The sequence below is a fragment of the Hibiscus syriacus genome, unplaced genomic scaffold (assembly GCF_006381635.1).
Source record: "Hibiscus syriacus cultivar Baekdansim isolate YM2019G1 unplaced genomic scaffold, ASM638163v2 tig00112281_pilon, whole genome shotgun sequence".
Taxonomy (NCBI): Eukaryota; Viridiplantae; Streptophyta; class Magnoliopsida; order Malvales; family Malvaceae; genus Hibiscus; species Hibiscus syriacus.
In genome coordinates this window covers 729,726-751,784 of record NW_024063292.1, presented here as the reverse complement: position 1 = coordinate 751,784, position 22,059 = coordinate 729,726, and the positions used below count along the sequence as shown (strand labels likewise).

General features: G+C 37.1%; 1 protein-coding gene across 1 annotated transcript; it reads right to left on the bottom strand.

The window, feature by feature from the left end:
- Positions 1-13,657: 13,657 nt before the first annotated feature.
- On the bottom strand, positions 13,658-19,185 carry LOC120177077 (thaumatin-like protein 1). The gene is made up of 3 exons (XM_039183320.1): positions 19,118-19,185; positions 18,481-19,014; positions 13,658-13,785 (listed from the first exon to the last, which is right to left on the bottom strand). The coding sequence occupies exons 1-3, from the start codon at positions 19,177-19,179 to the stop codon at positions 13,680-13,682; spliced, it is 702 nt and encodes a 233-aa protein (XP_039039251.1). The 5' UTR covers positions 19,180-19,185; the 3' UTR covers positions 13,658-13,679.
- Between the last annotated feature and the right edge of the window lie 2,874 nt (positions 19,186-22,059).

Sequence of the window (22,059 nt, the reverse complement as noted above, 5' to 3'; positions counted from 1 at the left end):
AGAAGAACCCTTTTTATTGCTTATCAATGAACCATAGTTGATTGTTGAAGAAATTGACTCAGCTTGTTGACAATGTATGCTATGTCTGGCCGAATATGTGTGATATACTGAAGAGCTACTATTATCTATATATAAGAAATTTGATTCCTCATGACTTCTTCTTCTTTAGATAATTTTTTTCTAATAGCAAGAGATGTTGAACAGGCTTTATCACTTCCTATATAAGCTTTGTGTAAAAAATCTTTAATATATTTGGTTTGCATAAAAACATACCAGTCTCATATCTGTAAACTTCAATGCCGAGAAAATGACATAGAGACCCCATGTCTTTTAGAGTAAAAATCTTGTTTAACTTGTGAATGAAAGCTTGTATAAGTTCTTTGTCATTACCTGTGATAAAAATATCATCAAAATAAAGTATAAATAAGATTTTCTTATGAGAATTGAAAAAGAAGAGAGAAGTATCACACTTGGAATGACTGAAAACCCAATAAACTAACATGTTTTTCAGCCTGTCAAACCAAACACGAGGAGCTTGTTGAAGGCCTTAGATAGCCTTGTCAAGTTTGCTCACAAAACCTAATTTTTCAGGATCAACGAACCCCTATGGTTGCACCATACACACATCTTATATCAGCAATCCATTCAAAAAAGCATTATTAATATCTAGTTGTTGAATCTCTCATTATTTTGACACTACAAGAGTCAACACAATTCTTATCGTAGCAGGCTTGATGACAGGACTGAATGTCTCAAAAAAGTCAACTCCAAGAGTTTGGTGAAATGCCTTGGAAACCAGTCTCGCTTTGTAATGATAAAATGCTTCTATTTGGATTATATTTGAGCTTGAAAATTCACTTGCTCCCAACCAAATAATGCTTTGAAGACAGAGGGACTAAGTGTCACATTTTGTTCTGAACTAGAGTTTGATACTTAGTTTGCATTACCTTTTTCCATTTTTTTTTGAAGTTGTTGAAACTAACTAATGTTTTTTTTTGTCAAGGTCATTAAAACCACCAGCAACTTTGACAACACCAGTAAATGACACTTTTGGTTTGAAGATACCACTTTTTCCCCTTATAATCGTAGGATAATCATTCAATGAAAATTCTATACCTCCACTCTCTTTATGCCTTTCATTTCCAACGACACTTGTGGATTGATCTGGTTCAACAATACCATATTATGATGCAACTTCAACTTGACTTGACTCTCTTGATGAATATGAAGTAAAACTTTCAAGATTTGGTTAAGCTACTAGAGAAACTTGTTGATGATCTATACAAGGATAAGCTACACTATCATTCAAATTATGTGATATCGTGTTCCATGAAAAAGGTGAAGAAACAAGAACTGGAGACAAAACAATTTTTGTATTGAGAAAACCATTAGCAAAGGAAAATTCTTTTTCATTAAACACCATATCCCTCGAAATATAGATTTTTTCTATATAACTAAGACATTTGTACTCCTTGAAAAACTCAAGGTATCCTAAGAACACACATTTAATGGAATGAAATTGAAATTTATAACTTTGATATGGTCGAAGACATGAGAAGAAGCTATATCCAAAGACCTTTAAAAAGGAATAATTTGGAGTTTTGTCAAACAACTTTTGAAAAAGTGATATATTATGAAGAACATGAGTTGGTAATCTATTGATTGGATAAACGACACTTCCAAAAGCTTGCCACCAGTATTTTAATGACATTTTAGCTTGAGCCAAGAGAGTTAAGCCCATTTCAATGATGTGGCGATGTTTTATTTCTACTCTGCTATTTTAATCTAAGGTGTATGGAAAGTGTGTTTGAAAATAATTCCTGATTTTTTTACTATTTGTGAGAAATGTAAGTATTTTGTTCCACAATATGAATAAAGTTGTTTTACCTTAGTTTCAAATTGATTTTCAGCCAGCTTTTTGAAATGGTTAAAAACTTTAACTACATCACTTTTCACTTTAAAAGGATAAATCTAAGTAAATCTACTAAAGTCATCAATAAAATGAATGTAAAATCTATATCCAAATGAAGAAAATAAAGGTGCTGGTCCTCAAATGTCATTATGAATTAAATCAAGAAATTTTTTTACTTGAGAGAGACAATTTTTGAAGGGTAAGGCATGTGATTTTCCAAACTGACAAGCATCACAGAAATTGATATTTATTACAGAATCAAAACTATGCTCTTTTAAGATTTGGAATAACTCTTTTATATGGTTGACCTAACCTCTTATGCCACACATTCACGTTTGAAGGACTCAATGAATTTAAACATGTATATTTTTTTATATATTAGAAGAAAAAGAGACGCCTCTAGAATTTATTTTTGACAAAGCATGCTTATTTGATGAGGGTGTAACTCTAAGCTTGTATAGGCCATCTTCAAGCTTCCCTTTGAGCATCACCAGTCTTGTCTGCTAGTCCTTCACAAAAAAAACAGAAGAGTTAAAAATATTATTTACTTTATTATCAACCATCAATTGAGATACACTAAGCAGAATTTTCGTAAATTTAGGAACACACGACACATGATTAAGAGACAAATATTTCCATTTCGTTGCAAATTTTGTGTTACCTATGTGATTGATATCAAGCTTGCTTCCATTAGCAACAATAAGAGAATTCTTACCATTATAACCTTGCTTGTGTTGTAGGTTCTGAGGATTGTTAGTCACATGATGATTGGCTCCAATATCAACATACCATGAGGGATCTTCAATGGTTTCAAGAATTGCCATGAGGGCATTTGGATTTTGATTTGATGAGTTTCCAAGGAAATTATGTTCAAACTTGTTACAACAGTTAGAGGCGGTGTGTTTTTCTTTATCACAAAGTTGACATATCAGTTTGTTTCCATTACTTCTGCCTCCTATTCCACGGATTCTACCTCTCGCACCTCTTTTGTTATAGTTTGATCAATTTTGTCCTTTGACATTGTTGAAATTAAATGACTTGTTACCGGTGTTGTTCATTACAAAGTAAGTAGTGGCATGACTCAGATTAACACTCTCTGTTTGGTAGGTATTAAGTTGCTCTGATCTACTTTTAAATGCCAATATAATAGTTTGCAATTCAATCCAGGATACTGACACTTTACCAGTAAGAAGAGTAACAATTAGAGTGTACTCTACATCTAGACCACTCAAAATTTGAACGACTAGTTTAGGTAAAGGTATTGGATTACCTATCAGGGAAATATTGTCAACAATGACTTTCATGATAGTCAAATATTCATACTTTCCTTGTTTTTTGTAACTCAGCTTTGTAATAGACAACTCTTCCTCTTGCATGTGCACCTAATAACTCTTCTGTTGCATCCCAAAACTCTTTCGATGTTGATTTTCACATTAGTTAAGAGGTTATTTCTGACCTCATTGTGTTGTAAAGTTATCCCAAGAGTAACTGATCATTTAAAATTCATTCTTCATACTCAGGATTTGGTATTCTAAATATACTCTCTGGTGTGGTTCTCGATATGAATTCTGGAGGACATAACTTGGTGTCAAGAACATATCCATCTAATTTGTGGCCTTTGATAATCGGCATAATCATAGTTTTCCGTAGAAGATAATTTGTGCAATTAAGTTTAATTGTGTTTTATTGAATAGGTAAACATCTGTTTTTGTAAACCATATAAAATAAACAGTTTACTTGAACCTAGAGTTCCTGGAGAAGTGTGCATGGCTAGTATTTGATTGGAAAAACTTGTCCAAGTAAATGGCTCTGATACCAAGATAAAATGTAAAATTATGACTCTAGAGTAATTGAAAAAATTCAACACACCTCACTAAATTGATATTTCATTCAAATTTACATAGTAAAATACAACCTACTTGGTAGAAAATATAGGAATTACGTGATGAATTTTTAGGTAATGAAATAGGAACAACTAACCAACACATTACTAAAGAAACAAACGTGATTTTAGACTGAAAACTAGGCACTAAGTTTGATCACGTTACTGTTTTAACTATAAACCTTAAATACACGACTCTAACGTAGTAGCTTTAATCATCATACTCTATAGATTCATTAGGATTTATGTTGAGTTCTTCAATCACTTGAGTTTTTTCTTCTCATTTTCTATACATCTTACCATCCAATCCTTAAGGGTTTACCTCATATATGTCATATATCTCCACTTTTTTGTGTATGAATTTGAACCAATCACATCAACTTTAACAATTTTTTTGTACAACTTTACATTAACTTTAGAATTTCCATTTCATACATCTATCATTCTATGAATGTCAACATTATTTTTTTTAGTTAAATCTTTATATATGTTTCTGAAAGTAATATTGTTAGAAATCTAAAATGATATGAAGATAATATTATGTTTATTCTTGAATTTTCTGAATCTTGTTAATCAATTTATCAAGTTTAATGTTCCTTTTAAAATATATTCTCAAATATTTTTATTAAAATAAATAATAAAAAAATGTTACCATCATATAGTGAGAAGTTAAAGTTTTGCAACTGATGTTTTACAATTAATAGTTTCTTAATTTGAAATATGATAACTTTTAAAATTGAGTCTTAGGGACATTTTTATTTTTATAGACAAAAGCATCATATCATGAGGGATTTTGGTGGTTCACCCTTTATTGATTTAGGTAAAGAATCACAAATCATCTTATATTAATATCTCAAGATTTGCATCTCATTTAGGATATTTCTTATATACTTACAGAGAAACTTACAATTATCTTGGTGCTCTCAATAGTAGAAGGATCATAGTGGTTCACCCTTTATTAATTTAGACAAAAAGCCATAAAAGTTAATAAAATTTTCTCTACCCATAAGTTAAGGGCTCTAGTCAAGAATTTTCTCTCACTATATAGGTGAAGGCATCTACAAATGCTCATAGCACTAATCTAATGATGTAGGATTCATGGATATCTTCGTGATTCAAATAGATATTTTTGAAATATAAATCTATGAAACTATGATCAAGGAGTCCTCTATGAAGGGATTAACCAATTTACTCTTTATGACTCCACAAAGAGATGACAATTTCAAAGTTATGACTTTCAATGTTCCAATTTCAATTCATCACCAGAGCGATCTATTGAGTTGTTCCTAATGATTCACCTTTTCCGATTTAGACAGTGAGTCACAAAGATTCATAATTTCAATTCCATGATAACTTTTACAAGAATTCACAACTTTTATTCTTATAAATGATTTGAGGTGGACTGGAGTTGCATGTGCTCATCTTGCACTCTTCTAAATTGGACTAAGGTTTTATGTGCTCAACTTTTACTCCTCTGAGATGGTATGTTCCTTAAATGACATTTTATATTCATCCTCTTCTCATTATGATATTTGCATGTTGGTTTTGCATGCTCCTCATTGCATCTCTCGTTGATTCTTACCTTTCTTGAATGATATATTTCACGTTTTTAATTAATGTTTCAGGAAGTTCGAGAGTAGCTTCTTTTTCTTGTGTTTATCGATTTTGCTTTGACTTGAAATTTAGAGGAGAGGTTACATGTTTAGGTTTTACATCGTGATTGATTCCTTTATTTATAATTTAGTCCACGACCACTGCACTAAATGTTAAGGAATAACATATAGTGTGATCATTGATGTCAGTTTAAACGGTGAATGAGTAGGAAGGTTTTTCAATAATTAGTGGTTCACTTCTCATGGCTTAGGTAGAGAGCTACTAATTGGTCCAAACTCATTTGAAAAACTTTTCTCTTATGAAAGTGATATAGAATCAATATCTAGGGAGAGAGAATCCTCCTTATTTGATACTTAGATGGATACTTACTTTCCCTATACATAGCATCATACATGAAATAATGCTGTCAGAAGGAAAAAAATCTTTCTTAACATGTCTTGTGTAAGCCTTGATTATCTAACTCTTCTACCATATTGTCGTATAGGAAGATAACACTTTGCACGATTTCTCCGAATAAGAGGGACATACCAATATCTATATAAATTCTGGTAACTTATTTTATGTTTAATCAAAATATTTAACAATTTAGAAAATGAAAAACGAAATAAACAACATCAATCAATTTGTTGGTTTAATTTATCAGTACTTTGTAAATAGGAAATTTTTTTGTTTTAAAGTGTCGTAATCTACTTTTCAGCTCACAAATGGTGTGAGCTAAGTGTATATGTCACAGGGTTAGACTTCTGCTAGTTGATTTGTGCGGCACTTAGACGATTTCTAAGTTGAAAGGGCACCTAAGTCAGTCTTTACCACTTCATTGTGAGACTATGACTTGATAACCGTCGTTTTGCTTTTAAAATAATTCAGGCTTCTTAATAAATAGTAAGGAAAATGTAGTATAGAGAAACAGGATCGATCCACTGGGACTATGATTTTTGTGATTTAGTAAAACTCTTTGATTTAGAGGAGGATAGAATTCCAAATGAAGTTTGAAATAAAATAAATAATTATAATTTTAAAAAATAAAAATAAAATAAGTAATTATAAATAAAAGGGGAAATAATAAATTAATAAATAATAGTAGTAAAGATAAAAGGGATTTTTAAAAGTTGTTTTTAAAATAAAATATAAGAATTAAATAAAAGAAAATAATTAAATAAATAATCTAAAGAAATCGAGATAAAGAAAAACTTATAGCGAAAGTAGCCTCAGACTTCAGCTTTGCCTCAGACTTCAGCTTTGCCTCAAATTTATCGGATCATCGAAACTGATTTTTACTTCAAGATTCACGTCGGTTACTACAAGAATAATTCCTCATTGCTGACTCGAATTTGTTTCAACAATAACTGATTCCAATCTTCGTTTCCTCTTAGCAAACAATTTTGTTAAGTGTGTTCTCAGGAAGTTGAATGTGCTTCAATAAGCCAATCCTTCTTCCAACGTTAACCATAACAATATCCAGACCAATGTTGAAAATAGTTTTGATTTGAAAAATATGCCCAGAAACAAAGAGAAAAATCCGAAGCGATTTAAGTACCTTATAATTCTCACGTTTGGAATTAAGCCTTCGCATTAGCCCTCGGCTTAAAAGAAATTTAGCTAAGCATGACCAAAGTCATACTTAGCATATTTGAAAACAACATTTTAAAATAAAATAAAGAAAGTATACGAAAAATAGAGAGAAAGCTAGAGATAAAAAGAAGATTTAATTCTCATATGAGAGAGATATATGTTTCTAGGATCACCCTTAGAGGGTATTTATAGCCTTCAAATTCCTAAAAATAAGCTAAAGATGATTCCTAAAATAATATCTTTTATCCTAATAAAAATACTTAAACTATTTAAACTAAAATACTATTTAAAATAATATCCTAAATCCTAATTGAAATACTAACATATATTTAAACTGAAATAGAAAGATAAAATATAATGTTTAAAATATTATCCTAAACTTGAGTTTGATCCAAATCTGTATTCAAGAAACGTGCGGTCAATTCATTCGTTCTTCTAGAAAGGCTGACTGGATCTTCTAGAAGGTGCTGATGTCATCGCCTAGTCGGATGTTTCATGCCCACTAGTCCAGCTTCAATTCCAAAAATAAAAAAAAACTGCAGAATTCTTTCTTTTTAGTGCAATTTCCTGAATATAACGTCCTGCACAGAAAATGAATCAAAACGAACAAATAAGCCACAAAAACCAATGATTTAAGGGTAATTTAAAAGCAAAATATTAACTAAATTAAACACTTATCATGGATCACCAAGCGACACACTAACTCGCTAGGGTTAGAACAATGATGCAGAAACTAAACACCAATGGGGTTAATCCAAGCCACCAAGGTTGAACAACTCTTGGAAGCATAAGCCCGTCGGAACTCTATAAGTCACAACCACTTTGGAACTCTAGAAGAATTGTGGGAAAGTAAACACCCTTAAGGATACTCGGTCTTCATAATATGCAACATAAGCCACAAAGGCTCAAGCACAAAGAGAAACAAGCTAAGTAGCTTAAGTAACAAGGACAAAATACTAGAAAATCTAGAAACAAAGGTAACAAGGAAACGAGAGAGAATTCAAGAGTAGATGCTTGAGTTTATTACTTTCAAAAGAATATTTCTGATGGATGATTACAAATGAGAGGAGGAGTTCTCTATTTATAGTTGAGGCCCTCAAAAACCAACAATCTAGATCAAAGTAAATCAATGGCTTACATTGAATATTACCTTATAAAGAACTCTATATAAGGAATTTGAATTCAATACAACATTATATCTTTAATTAAGTATATATCTACTTAAATTAAAAGATAATATTATCCATTATGGAACCTTGCAATGAGCGGGCCAAGTCTGATGGTTCTGGGTAACCCCAATATTACACATAACTCTTCTACGAAAATCTGCACACATGTCCCAATCCAAATCCACAAACCTTGACAAAATCCCCCCATCAAACATTGTAACACCCTCGTCCATTGTTTCGAACGCCCTCAGAATTGATCCTTCACAGACTCGCAAGCATTCTCCAAGAACTAGGCTAAAGTAAGTTTAGCATGTGACAAGCCCAAGTCTGCGCACACAAAACCTCTTTTCTAAGAAATTTTTCCAAGGTTTCAGACCCTAAGGTACAACCCGTGACATTCTCCCCCACTTGATCTAGCAATGCATTCGTTTCTAGGAAAGAACACTTGGTCTTTGAACACTTTGGATGAATCTTCAACAAAACTCCTCGGCTCACTTCATTCCTTGGTTTACACCGTTATGAATCAATATGATATAAACCTATGTGGTATACATCTCGAGCATAAGAAATCCATCTTACCAGTTTGTATTCACCCAAACTTGGATACTTCTAATCCAGCGATAAAGACTTAGATACTCTGGTGACATAGAACACAAATTTTCAGATTCGTATACAACATTCGCTTGTTCCTAAAAACTTTGAAAGATCTCGCATGCCCCTTTCAAACTTAAGAAACTCTACAAAGTTGGTTAAGTCCTTGACTTACACCAATCAACAAAGGCAAATCAAACTAAACAAGACTAATAAAGTGTTTGAGATGTACCTCCCTCGATTACTCCTCAGTCACATTTACTCTCTATGTCAGCCCTTCTTACTCATGAAATTTGACACTCCCACATTGACACTCCCACCTTGAAGTTTGGTGCTTCACCTCACACCGGCACCCATTCCTCGAAGTATGGTGCCACTCCCACTATGCTATTGGGTGGACAAATCAACTTTGTTCATGTTCCTCGAAGACTTAGACTCCATCAACCACTCCTCGATTGTTTCTCCAATGGTAGCCTCAAAAGCAATGTCCCTCTCCCTCGAAACATCAACACATTGAATGACGGTCATAGTCTTGGTCCCTTCCTTCTCATCTTGAACCAATGGCACTACACATTATCTTATGAAATCCAAGATGCACATGACATCAACCCAGGGAAATATGAAAGCATGAACTCGGTCAAGGAAAACTAACTCGATGATAAAATCAAAGTCATCTAATGGGATCACCTGGAACACTTTCTTACCACTTTATTTTCCAATCTGTAACTCTATATTCTTTGTCAATCCAACAATTGGAACCTCTTTAAAATTATCATTCTTGATCCTCTTACTCGATGGTTGAATTGAGAGATCAAGTTTCTCAACATCCTTCTTCGACATGAATATATCGAATGCCCCGTATCTACTAAGGAAACTCCTGATTGTCCTGAAAATTAACCCTCTTTACTTCTGGCTTCCCTTAGCCTTGGAAAACCTCAAAATCATTATGCCAAGTCGTACAAACTCATCAATCATGGGCATATCCTTCTCCTCGGATGTCTTGATCTTGGGCTCGTCCATCTCCTTAGAAACTCGGCTTTATCCAGGCAAGCTTACAACTCTTATGGCCCCTTACATTGGTGACCCTCCGAGTGCACGTCTCTTACCCTCAACTTAAGGCACTTGTCATTTTCACTTATAGGAAGTTCAGCCTTGTCACCTTTACTAATAACTGCATCAACTCTTAGTGGACTTCTGTCACCACTAGGAGTGTTTTTCTCCCCATCTCTTGATAATGCTTCAATATGGATCCCTTTTCCATGATCCACGGATTTTTTGGGCTTAAATGTCTTCTTGACTCCAATTTCAATGATTGAAACAAAAATTTCAAGGCGCGAGATAACACCTTGACTCCTATTCTCTCCATCTCATTCTTTGCCTATGGCTTCAGTCCCTCAATAAAGGTGAAGAACCCATCTTCTTCAGTCAAGTCTAGGACTTCGAGCATGAGTTCCTTGAACTGGCTCACATACTCTTTCAACATCCCATCGTGTCTAAGATTCATCAAATTAGACCATGCCTTTCTCACGAAAAATACTAAGGATAAATTTTCCTCCAACGATTTCAGCTCTTTTGGCCTTGAACCGACTCCAACTTCCATAGTGATTTTTATCACCTTGGCATCCTTAGCAAGTACTTTGGTGACTTCTGGTTTAGACAAGCCATTATACTCTTGACCTTCACTTGGCTTAGTAGAAACATACTTTATCAAACCAAGCCTAATAGGCTCACTATTCTGGACATTGTCCTTCCCCTTGGACTGTTTGACCCGATCTGAGTAATCTCACACCATGTATGGATATTTACACAGGAAATACTCTAGTTACCCTTACTTATTTACCCTCAATTTTCCCTTTTCACCACTTGCATTTACGTTGAGCTTTGTCCTATTTGGATAACTATTTTCTTTGTGTGGCCCTTTACATAGGAAGCACTTTAATGGCTTATGCTTCTTTACCCTTGGTTTTCCTACTTTACCACTCGTATTCATGCCAATCTCAGTTCCTGGTTTGATTGCTTTATCTACGGTAATCTCACCATATTTGACTATTGCCCCTTCTGGCTCGTTTTCATCCTTGACGAGTGCAACAAGTTGAATCCTTTCGAGACACCCTCTAATCAAATGAGGACCATCACAGAAGTAGAATTTCAAAGGCTTACCTTTCTTATTCACAACCTTGGTCTTGCTATGATTCTCCAATGACTTGTCCCGACCATGATCAATTGATAACTTCCCCGAGCCACTCGAAGAGCTCACAATCTACCCACTATCCTTTTTCGTGATCTCCCCCACTTTCGTCCCTATCACTGGGCATAGGTCTAAACGACTCACTATCAGTTGACTTGGCTTCTACAAGTTCTAACTATGACTCAGCTACAGCTCCGACTTCTGAACAACTCTAGCATCACCTTGCTCAACTGCAAGCACTACTCCTAGTCTAAGTCATTCCAAGAAGTTCTTGAACGTCCCACACTTACCCATTGCTCTCTTGTACAAGAGTAACTTGTTCTCCATCTCTTACCCAAAGATGCTACCACAACCCTGAGCCCATTACTCATCACCAATAACAACTAATCGTTGAGATTATGTTGTACCACGACCTTGAACCCACCCCTCATGGCTTTTAGTTGTTCAAGATGTGATTCCACAACCCCTTAGACCTCATTGGCTTCATTGATAAAGCTTTCAAGGCTCTCAATATGCATCTCCAATGATCCTAAGACTTTTCCCAAGTATTTCCTTTCTAGCACACCCCCACCAACATCACCATGGCTCTCCACGCCATTCTTTGTGGGAACATCTCTTTGTTGTGTCGTCTTGTTTACACTTTCCAAAAACTCCAACTGAACAATTGTTAAATCCACAATGATCAACACGCTCCAACTCAGCTTGTCTAAAAACAAGGTTTTATATCACTTTTCACGGGTCTAGACTTGTACTAGCTGATTCGTGCAGCACTTAGACGATTTCTAAGTTGAATGGGTGTTTAAGTCAGCCTTTACCACTTCCATGCGAGACTCTAACACACTAAGAGACACACTAACCCGCTAGGGTTAAACCAATGATGCATAAACTAAACACCAATGGGGCTAATCCAAGCTAGCAAGGTTGAACAACTCTTCTACGAAAATCCACACACATGTCTCAGTCTGAATCCACGAGCTTTAACAAAATTGCCCTCATCAAACATTGTAACACCCTCGTCGCTTCTCACGAACGCCCTCATAATTGATCCTTCACGGGCTCGCAAACATTCTCCAAGAATTGGGCCAACATAAGCTTCACTAGTGAAAAACCAAGTTTGCGCACACAGAACCCCTTTCTGAGTAATTGTGCTAAGATCTCAGACCCTAAAGTACTGCTCGTGACATATCTTTTGATATTACACATTATAATGACAAAGATGCTTGACTTCGAGTTTCAATCCCTTTCCTTTATTTTTCTCACCTCAACCATCATTTTTTCTTTGATAGAATCCGAAAAGTACAAATACAATTACATTCATTTCCTACGTGGATTATGCTCTTTTTGCCAACAAGCCAATTATTAATAGGAGTAAATCGACATAAGGTAAATAAATAATTAGATTAATACATATTATTATTATTATTATTATTATTATTATTTGATATATTAATATTAGTCTTTTATAATTTATTTCAATCTTTGTCAAATATCCTATTTGAAAATGATGATCATATTGACACCAACCCATTTTTAGATAGTCATTCATATAATTTAACCATTATTTAATTAAAATTTTAAATAAAATACGTGACAATAAATTAATATCATTTGATGAAAACATCACTGTCAATATATATATATATATAACAATTTTTTTTTGAAAACATTTTCATTTAGAGGAGTGGAAATAGAAATTTTATACCTAATGAATATTAAACTCACAATGAGAAGAGGAAAGTGTCAATAAAAATTTTTAATCACCTACTTTAGAGATTATTAATTCATTTATTAAATATAAAATGTAATCCAATTATTTAATAATCATGAATGGTAAAATATTTAAGGGTTGTGAGTTGTGACTGCCAAACCCATGCTACCTAAACAGAAAAAAAAGGAACATTTAACTATCGTCAGGCATAGGAAACATCGGCAAAAGAAAAATGCACTTCATTATAAACAATTAGTGACAAATGAACTCATCACCGTTGGCATAATTTGTAGGCAACAAGTGCTAAAAAAATGTACGTAGCCAACTAATCATTGTACGCCCCTACACTAAATCAATCGAGAATATGCCCTTAATTTGCCAGCTTTCTTTCCTTCAACAGATTCTGTGGGGGAAAAAGTAGTTGATGATGATCAAATATAGTATGTTCCCATCTTTTGTTTGTCTATAGAGAAAAATATAACTCTTTGCTTCTCCAAGTTGGAGAAGTAAATTGCAGGGCAGTGATATCATCGGATGTTGGGATTGTTGCCTGCAAATTGCCCAAGTTTCATATGAAAAAATTTATCACATGGAAAGGGAAACGCATGGGTGGCATTATTCTCATAACAAATGCCACAACCCCATATTGCTGCTAAAATGGCGATGGCACTGCCAATAAGAGCTGATGATGCGGGATGGGGACCGGCTGATGAGATGTTAATCGCCATGGGATTGGATGATTTCACACTGCAAACACACACAAATCGAAGTGTCAGCGCCTGAAATCCAACCAAAAAAGTTTTGAAATAATTTGAGTGTATATAACTGGCGTCCATTAAAGAAAACGTGCAAGCCATATCTGGGGACCGGTCCCATGTGACTCCCAAACCGATTTTACAACCTAAACCTTTGAAATAAAGAAACTAAAAATGATGGTAATAATATATGTTATGTTACTATAACTACAATTTAAATTGTTAGTGTCAAGGATTTAGATCTGGCGGTAGGGGACGGTAGAAAGTGATATCGTAATCAGCGCCAGCTCAAGTGAAGGTATTGGTTCCATCGTCATAGGCATAGCTATAAGCCGTAGGGCACACAGTCTTGAAGAATTGGGAGTAAGATCTAGGCCTGCACGTATTTAGAGTATGTTACGCCCCCAGAAATTTGACGCCTCAAACCGTCGGAATATCAGAGTCAAGGCCTGACGGGTCGTGCGGCCTTAGACGCTTTAGACGCTCCTTGGTCTTCTCGGCGACTAAGTAAGCCTTACCCAAGCCTAGTGAGTGTGCGAACTCACAAAGGTTGGAACCAAGCCCTCAAGACTTCGGATTGCGGAAGCTTTAAACACCAACGTGGCTACTCCGAGCCACAATGTCAGACTATCGTGTGGAAGTGCAAACACGAAAGTGGCTACTCCTGGCCACCAAGATAGGCAACAAGAACAAAGAACCAAAGAACTCAGAAAGAATAGAGCAAATACCTCAGAGCTTTATTACTCTCTCACAAAGAGAAGAATAGAATTGGGTGATTACAAATGAGGAGGAGAGCTCTCTATTTATAGGTGACCTCCCTCTCAATCGATGGCTAAGATCGTTTTACATGAAGGGCTAGGATTGATTCCCACCTAACCCACCTCCCATAATTTAAGACAATCCCACCTAACCTTATCCTTCTAGAATCCTCCAAGGAATGGGCCAGATCTGATGGTTATGGGCAAGCCCAATAGTCTTTATAATTCTCTTATAGATATCTGCTCACATGTCTCGGTTTGAATCCACGAGCCTCGACACCACTGCCCCCATCGCCTTCGTCGCTTGTCTCGGACGCCTCGGAATAGATCCTTCACGGACTTGTTAAGCATTCTCCAAGAATGGGCTAAGTCTGGTGGTCTCGGTAAGTCCGATTCTCCGTATTGAACCTCTTTGTCGGACGCTTACACCAATGTCTCGGACCCAAGTTTCTAGCCCGTGACATTCTTCCCCACCGAACCTAGCGACGCCCTCGTCGCTGCACTCGACGATCCTGGGCAACACCAACTTGGATACTCTTCAGTGCCTTGGCTTGTCACGCTCCTCCCATACGAACTGCTTGCCTTGGCTTTTGCCTCGTGTAACTTCACGATCTTTTACGCCATAATTCACATCAACTTGATTGCCTTTTGACGCCTCCGCTTGCTCACGTCCCCCATAAGGACTCGGCCTCCCATAATGGTTGTGCTTGCTTCGGCTCTTGCCGCCAAGTGATGAAACGGGCTAACACGCCCACAAGTGCATCTCTAACGTAGGAACTCTTTCCTACAATTCTTGATTTTCCTCGGCTTTGACCCTCATGTCCCTTGCGGTAAAGTCTTGGATCCCATCCAAACTTTGTTTCCCCCGCATTAAAGTTAGGTCTTGCCCGACCTACACTTATTTAAAACGGAAAATCAAACTCAAAAGAACACAAGAAATGTGTTGAGATATACCTTCCCCCTCTGATTTAGTTGGCATTTACTCAAAAAATTTGTGTCAACCCTTCTTGCTCCATAAAGTCTGAAACTCCCCGTATTGAACCCTTGTCATTGGAGTTCTTTGCGCCATCATGCATCGGCACTTTCTCACGGCAAAGTCCGATGACCCTTCTTACTTCCTCCCTTCTAACATGAAGGTTGGAGCTCAGTTCCCACCTTGGATATGGGTGGTGTCTCCACGGTTACCTTGTCCTTCAACGTCTTGGCCCCATTCGACTCTTGTCTACGAGTCTTTAAAGGATTGTTCCTCTCTTGAACATCCTCGGTAAGCCCTTGTCTCGACTCCTTGGACATGGACAACTCGGTCTGACCTTGGCCTCTACTTGCTTTGGCAGAAATGAACCGTATTGAGCCAATCCTCAGTGCCCCTTCGATTCTTGGTTCGTCCTCTTCTTCGGACAACTCGATCCTGGGCTCATCCATCACCTTGGATGACTCGGCTCTCCTCAGGTAATCTTGAAACACTGTTGGCACCTCAAGTTTGCGCCCCTTCTCTTGCTCGACTCTTACCCTCGGCTTAGCGTCTGTGTCACTTGAACTAGTACACACATCATCACCAGATCCACCGTCTGGTTCATCATTGAGTGGACTTGCTCTGCCACTCGAGGAACAACCTTCCTCACCCTCTGACTTGTCTTCATCTCGAAATCTCTTGCCACTACCCTCGGCTTTGGCTTTTGGTTTGGAAGTATTGTTCTTATTGACTCCAAATTTCTTGATGGACTCCGCGGTTCTCAAGGCTTTAGACAGCTCCTTGACTTCCCTTCGCTCCAATGCCCTCTTTGCCCACGGCTTCAGTCCGAACATTAAGGTGAAGAATGCATATTCTTCAGTCAAACTTGGGACTTTGAGCATGAGTCTTTTGAATCGACTTACATACTCCTTGAGTGTCCCCTTATGCCTGAGGCGCCTCAACTTGGACCACGCCTCCATTTTGGCATATTGTGAGCGAACCTACTCACTTTGCACCCTCTGCTTGACGGCATTATCACTAGCTATCGTACTGGGTCCTTTCCTGTGCTCTACTGCTTTGACACCCGCAGTCTCAGCACGTATCGATCCTGGGCGAACTACTTGACAGCTTGTAGTCGCACCATGCTTGCCCCTCGATTCAGCAACTTTGGAACACGTAGCCTCATCAAGTCTTGCTCTTGACTTGATTGCTTGAACACCCAAAATCGCATTGAGCTTCCTTCTGGGTTTGGCTGCTTCATCATCGATAGCCTTGCCTCGTATGGATCTTTGATTGGCCACATTGATCCCATCAATCGGACCAAGACTTTCCCTTGACTTGGCAGGTTTAATTCTTCTGCCTCCGCCAATTCTCGCTACTTCCCATTCTCCCATCATCCTCATGATGGTTGTAAGGCGACGCTTCGCGGGACATCCTCTTATCAAATGAGGACCATCACAGAAGTAGCATTTCAGCTTTTCCTTGCTAGCCTTCTTCTTTTCCCTGGACTTGGCCTTGCCATTCTTTCCCGATGGCTTTCCTTGGCCGCGAACAGTCGATGGCTCAACTTGGCCACTCGAAGAGCTTTCTGTACCATCTCCCCGCTGCACCTTTTCCCGGTCTCCCCCATTATTGCCACTATCCCTGGGCATGGGCCTGGATGACACATTGCTCCTTATCTTGACATCTGCAAGCTCAGTCGGTGTTCCAGCTACAGCTATGGCTTCCAAATATCTCTGGGAATCACTTTGCTCTCCCCCGAGCATCGCCCCTGGTCTAAGTCCTTCCAAGAAGGTCTTGAGCGCACCCCATTCACTCATTGCTCCCTTGTATATGAGTAGCTCCCTCTTGAGCTCATCCACCTCGTTTCTCAAAGCCGTTACCTCGTCTTCTTGGGCATTTCTCCCTCGAACCGTCTCTAACATGTCTAGAACTTGTTGCGTCTCGACCTTGAATCTCCCCTCCATGGACTCTAATCGATCAAGGCGGGACTCCACAACACCTTGGGTCTGCTTGGCCTCATCCTCGGGTTGTTCAAGTCTACCGACCCTTTGTTCCCACGAAGTTGAGATATGCTCTAGATTAATGAGCCTCTCTGTGTGGTCAGCAATACATTCCATCCAGTAGGCCCATTTCTCTTACAGTGAGAGTTCTTCTCCTTGTTCCTCATTAAGACTTTTCTCGTATTCATGAGAGAACATGTCGTCTCACTCGGACATGCCTTCGGCGTCACCCTTGAGCCTCTCTACCTCGAGAACCGGCTCCCCTTGGTGTGTTTTCGTTGCCTCGAGCATTCCTTGCGAACTCATCACGACATCTTCATGCTTAGACACCAGTGACGCTCTAGAGCCCAACGAACTCTCTTCCCATTTACCACCTTGGCACTCCTTGCCTTTGCGTGCGGAAACTCCTCTTTTCTTGTACCCCATTTCAATTATCAAGTAAATTGATTGAAAGTAAGTAAAACAAACTTACCCGGTTTTGCACCTTCCACCAAATATGGTCGAAACGATCGTTGCTTGCCCAAAATGACTCGCTCTGATACCATATGTCACGCCCCCAGAACTTCGACGCCTCAAACCGTCGGAATATCAGAGTCAAGGTCTGACGGGTTGTGCGGCCTTAGACGCTTTAGACGCTCCTCGGTCTTCTCGGCGACTACGTAAGCCTTACCCAAGCCTAGTGAGTGTGCGAACTCACAAAGGTTGGAACCAAGTCCTCAAGGCTTCGGATTGCGGAAGCTTTAAACACTAACGTGGCTACTCCGAGCCACAAGTTCGGACTATTATGTGAAAGTGCAAACACGAAGGTGGATACTCCTGGACACCAAGATAGGCAACAAGAACAAAGAACCAAAGAACTCAGAAAGAATAGAGCAAATGCCTCAGAGCTTTATTACTTTATCACAAAGAGAAGAATGGAATTGGGTGATTACAAATGAGAAGGAAAGCTCTATATTTATAGGGGAGCTCCCTCTCAATCGATGGCTAAGATCGTTTTACATGAAGGGCTAGGATTGATTCCCACCTAACCCACCTCCATAATTTAAGGCAATCACATCTAACCTTATCCTTCTAGAATCCTCCAAGGAACGGGTCAGATCTGATGGTTCTGGGCAAGCCCAATAGTCTGTATAATTCTCTTACAGATATCTGCTCACATGTCTCGGTTCGAATCCACGAGCCTCGACACTACTGCCCCCATCGCCTTCGTCGCTTATCTCAGACGCCTCAGAATAGATCCTTCACGGACTTGTTAAGCATTCTCCAAGAATGGGCTAAGTCTGGTGGTCTCGGTAAGTCCGATTCTCCGTATTGAACCTCTTTGTCGGACGCTTACACCAATGTCTCGGACCCAAGTTTCTAGCCCGTGACAAGTAGCATAAGCTCCGCTGCAGTAATATGGGGAATCCTCAAACACATCGCAAGCACTCTTACATGCAACCCCTTCACTCCCATCCACAACCTTAAGCTCCACAGGACAGTCACCGTTCAAATCCGCCGCACATCCCGCCGATGTATAATTACCTCTGGTTCTACCACTTGGGAATATCATCATCAGTAGATTGTAGCCGTCAACAATGCTAACATCATAGAAATCCAATCCACCTGCACCATTGAGCGTAAACTCCGCAAGGGAAGCGGGAGGGATGGCGCCGCCGCCTGAACATTCGAGTGTGGAGGAGCCGCAGTCTCCGGTGAGGCAAGATAATTTTCCGAATGGATCTTGGGTGCAAAGGGTTCGACCCCATATCCGACCCGACCAGGATGTTGGAACAGAAATGGATGTTGGCTCCCCCGGTTCAAGAACAAAGCCTGTAGGTGAAATCGGAGGGGTTCCGGCACCGGATAACATCCCAGGCCAAACCGTATAGCTGCATTTTTTTCTATAGTAAAGGTTGATGAATGAGCACCTGTAAAACACAAGAAAAATAAATCTTAAAAATTAAAACCGACGTCAAGAATGATGGATTGATTGGTTAATATAAATAAACAGTTAGTTTATGAATGAATGACCTGAGAAGAGCTGAAGGAAGGAAGAAGGTGGCTAACACAAGGGAAAGGTGAAGAGTAGGCATTGAAGTATGAAAAGTCGATAGTTTTTGGCGAAAAAACGATATAGAATAAGATGGGGGCAGAGGCCGACGAAGAGAGTTTGTATATATAGTTGAAAGCAGAGGTGGAGTATCAAGTGGTGAACAGTGGAAATCGGGTAAGGCTATCCACGTGTCACCGACCTTTTTCTTTTTTAAAATTTTCTTATCTTTCTCCAATTTTTTATTCTTATTCTGAATGCAGTAAACGGAGTTATTTTTATTGGTTGAATAGAAGGTACATGTAAAATCTAATGCAGATGCTGCCTATACAATATGTTCTCACTAATAAATTATAAAACGGATGTATAATATTTTTAAGCTAACTTAACAGTATATATATATATATATATTTTAAAATAACTATGATATTTTATTTATCGAAATCCGTATAATCAAATAACTTGTCAATTCCATACTCAAATATAATCAATACTATCGAAAATAAAATATAACAATGATCACTTAATGATAGTCTGGTAAATAAAACCATTAACAAATAAAACAACGATGTACATAAATTGAACACACCAACGACTTCGAGCATCAAAACATGGAGGAGAAAAACTTGAAGAAGAATCAAGATGACTAACGGAAAAAGCGATTACCCCTTAACAGTAATCTCACCCGACACATATATGTGATAACCAACGAACCGTCTTATACAAACGAACAGAGGAACCGGGCATCGAGAAATCAACCAACCATGTATTCAGTGAAAAACAAAAGACCGAGAAGAAGATCAATAAAAAAAACCTGCACCGAGAGTCTAACATCGGTAGCCATGATATCCTTTACTAGAAAAAGGACAAATGGAAATTATTATTAAAAATACGATAAAAATAACTAAAAATGACAAGATGGTAGCCAGAAAAACCACCTTCGCTGCCATGAAACAAAGAAATTATTATATTTGTGGAATGTATATAGAGATGATAGTGGGTTGATTCTATCGGATTTTTGGTCAATCTGACATGATTTGAAAAATATATATTTTATTTGAACCTAATCCGATTCGAAAAATATATATTTTTTCATCCAATTTGATTCGATGCAAAGTCTATATTTTTTTCTACCTAAACCCAATTTGACACCTATTTTTAGAGTATAAATTAGATTTGATTCAATATAACTCGATAAAAATTAATGACTTAATTAAAAACTAGAGATATAAGGTATTATAACAATTATCAATAAATTTATATTAAAAATGATACTATTATCTTCGGATTGGGTAGGAGGTTTTTCTCCCTCCATTCAAACCTGACTTGATCTCACTATATATAAAATCTGATCTAACTCGAACCTATTTTAAAAAAAAATAACTCTATCAAGTCAGAATTCATCGATTTTAAGTTAAATTGTCACCGTTAAGTAATTGTGCATTTTTACTATATCACCCCAAATTATATTAAAAGAAAAAAAAAAGACTAAGATATAGTAATAATTAGTTAATCTAATAAAATAATATACTTAATTATTTAAGTAAAATCTGAAGTTTAAATCTTAATATTATAAATATGATAGTTGAATTAAAAAAGTTTGAATCTTTAATTTTTTTAATTAATCAGTGGTATCTGATCTACTTGAAAAACTAATCCATATCAGATTTGGCATAGGTCAATTATGAGATGACATTCACAATCCAGTTAGTTTCATGCACAAACATCAGAATTCGAACTCTTGACCTTATTAAAGGAATATATTGTCTCATCTTACTAAAAACAAATAATTGGTTAAGTCTCGAATCTTTGTGACATATAATTTGAACTAATTAATATTAGTATAATTTATAAAAGAAATTATAAGGATGAGATCTATATTTGTTGGTGAGAGATGTATTAGTTTTATGTGGGTACCATGTGCTTGGTAGAGACGGTATATGGGAAGTGGGGTACGCGCTGAGGGCCTGAGGCTGAGGCTGAGGCTGTGGCAGAGTAACATGCTGAACCTGCACACAGTTGAAGCCGGTCGCCATAAGCCGACGTTAAAAACAGAATAAATATACAAATATTACATATATTTAAACATTAATGATTAGTTTATAAAATAATGATTTGGACGTATATTTATAAGCCACATAGGGATTCTGTTTGCTGCCATGAATTTCTTCCCCTTGAGGCTACACAAAGGACGGCTCCAAACTTGCATAAAAACAACAACATGAACATGGATTGAGGAAACAACGGACAAAAACCCACTAGCCTTGCAGTTCCCGGCTCTAATATGATTTTATTCAATATATTTGAACATAAATTTCACTTCTGATAAAACAAGAATCAAGTAATCTCGAGATTTTAAACACTGCAGGTTCTCATGTGCAAGTTGTTAGAAAGTAGTCCCCAAGCAAGCTCCAAGGGTAGGCAGGGTCTGCAACTTGTTTCTTATCATTTCTCATTCTTTGCACACAAAAAATGCACCGCTTTATAAGTACGGGTTATGGTTCATCAACAATTCATATATCATTCGTTTATTAAATTAAATAAGTATGAATAAAATTTATGTTCATTTAATAAACAAATGAATAAACAAATATATGATTGATTTATTTATGTTCACAAATAAGTTCGTTTATTGATCATTTATAAATTCGTTTACTTTATTATTTTTCTTTTAATATTACATTTAAAAGATAAGAATTTAATTGAACATAAGGTGAAATTTAGAGCTGAAACTGTAAAGCCTATAAAACTTAAAGACTAGTGGCATAATTTCACCATTTTTCTTTGATTTGAAAATAAAAAGATAAAAAGAGAATATTGGTTATGGAACATTAAATGAATATATTCACGAATATTAAACAATTATATTAGTAAACGCTAAACGAACGAGTACGAGTACAAACAAAATATGAATACTTTAAAA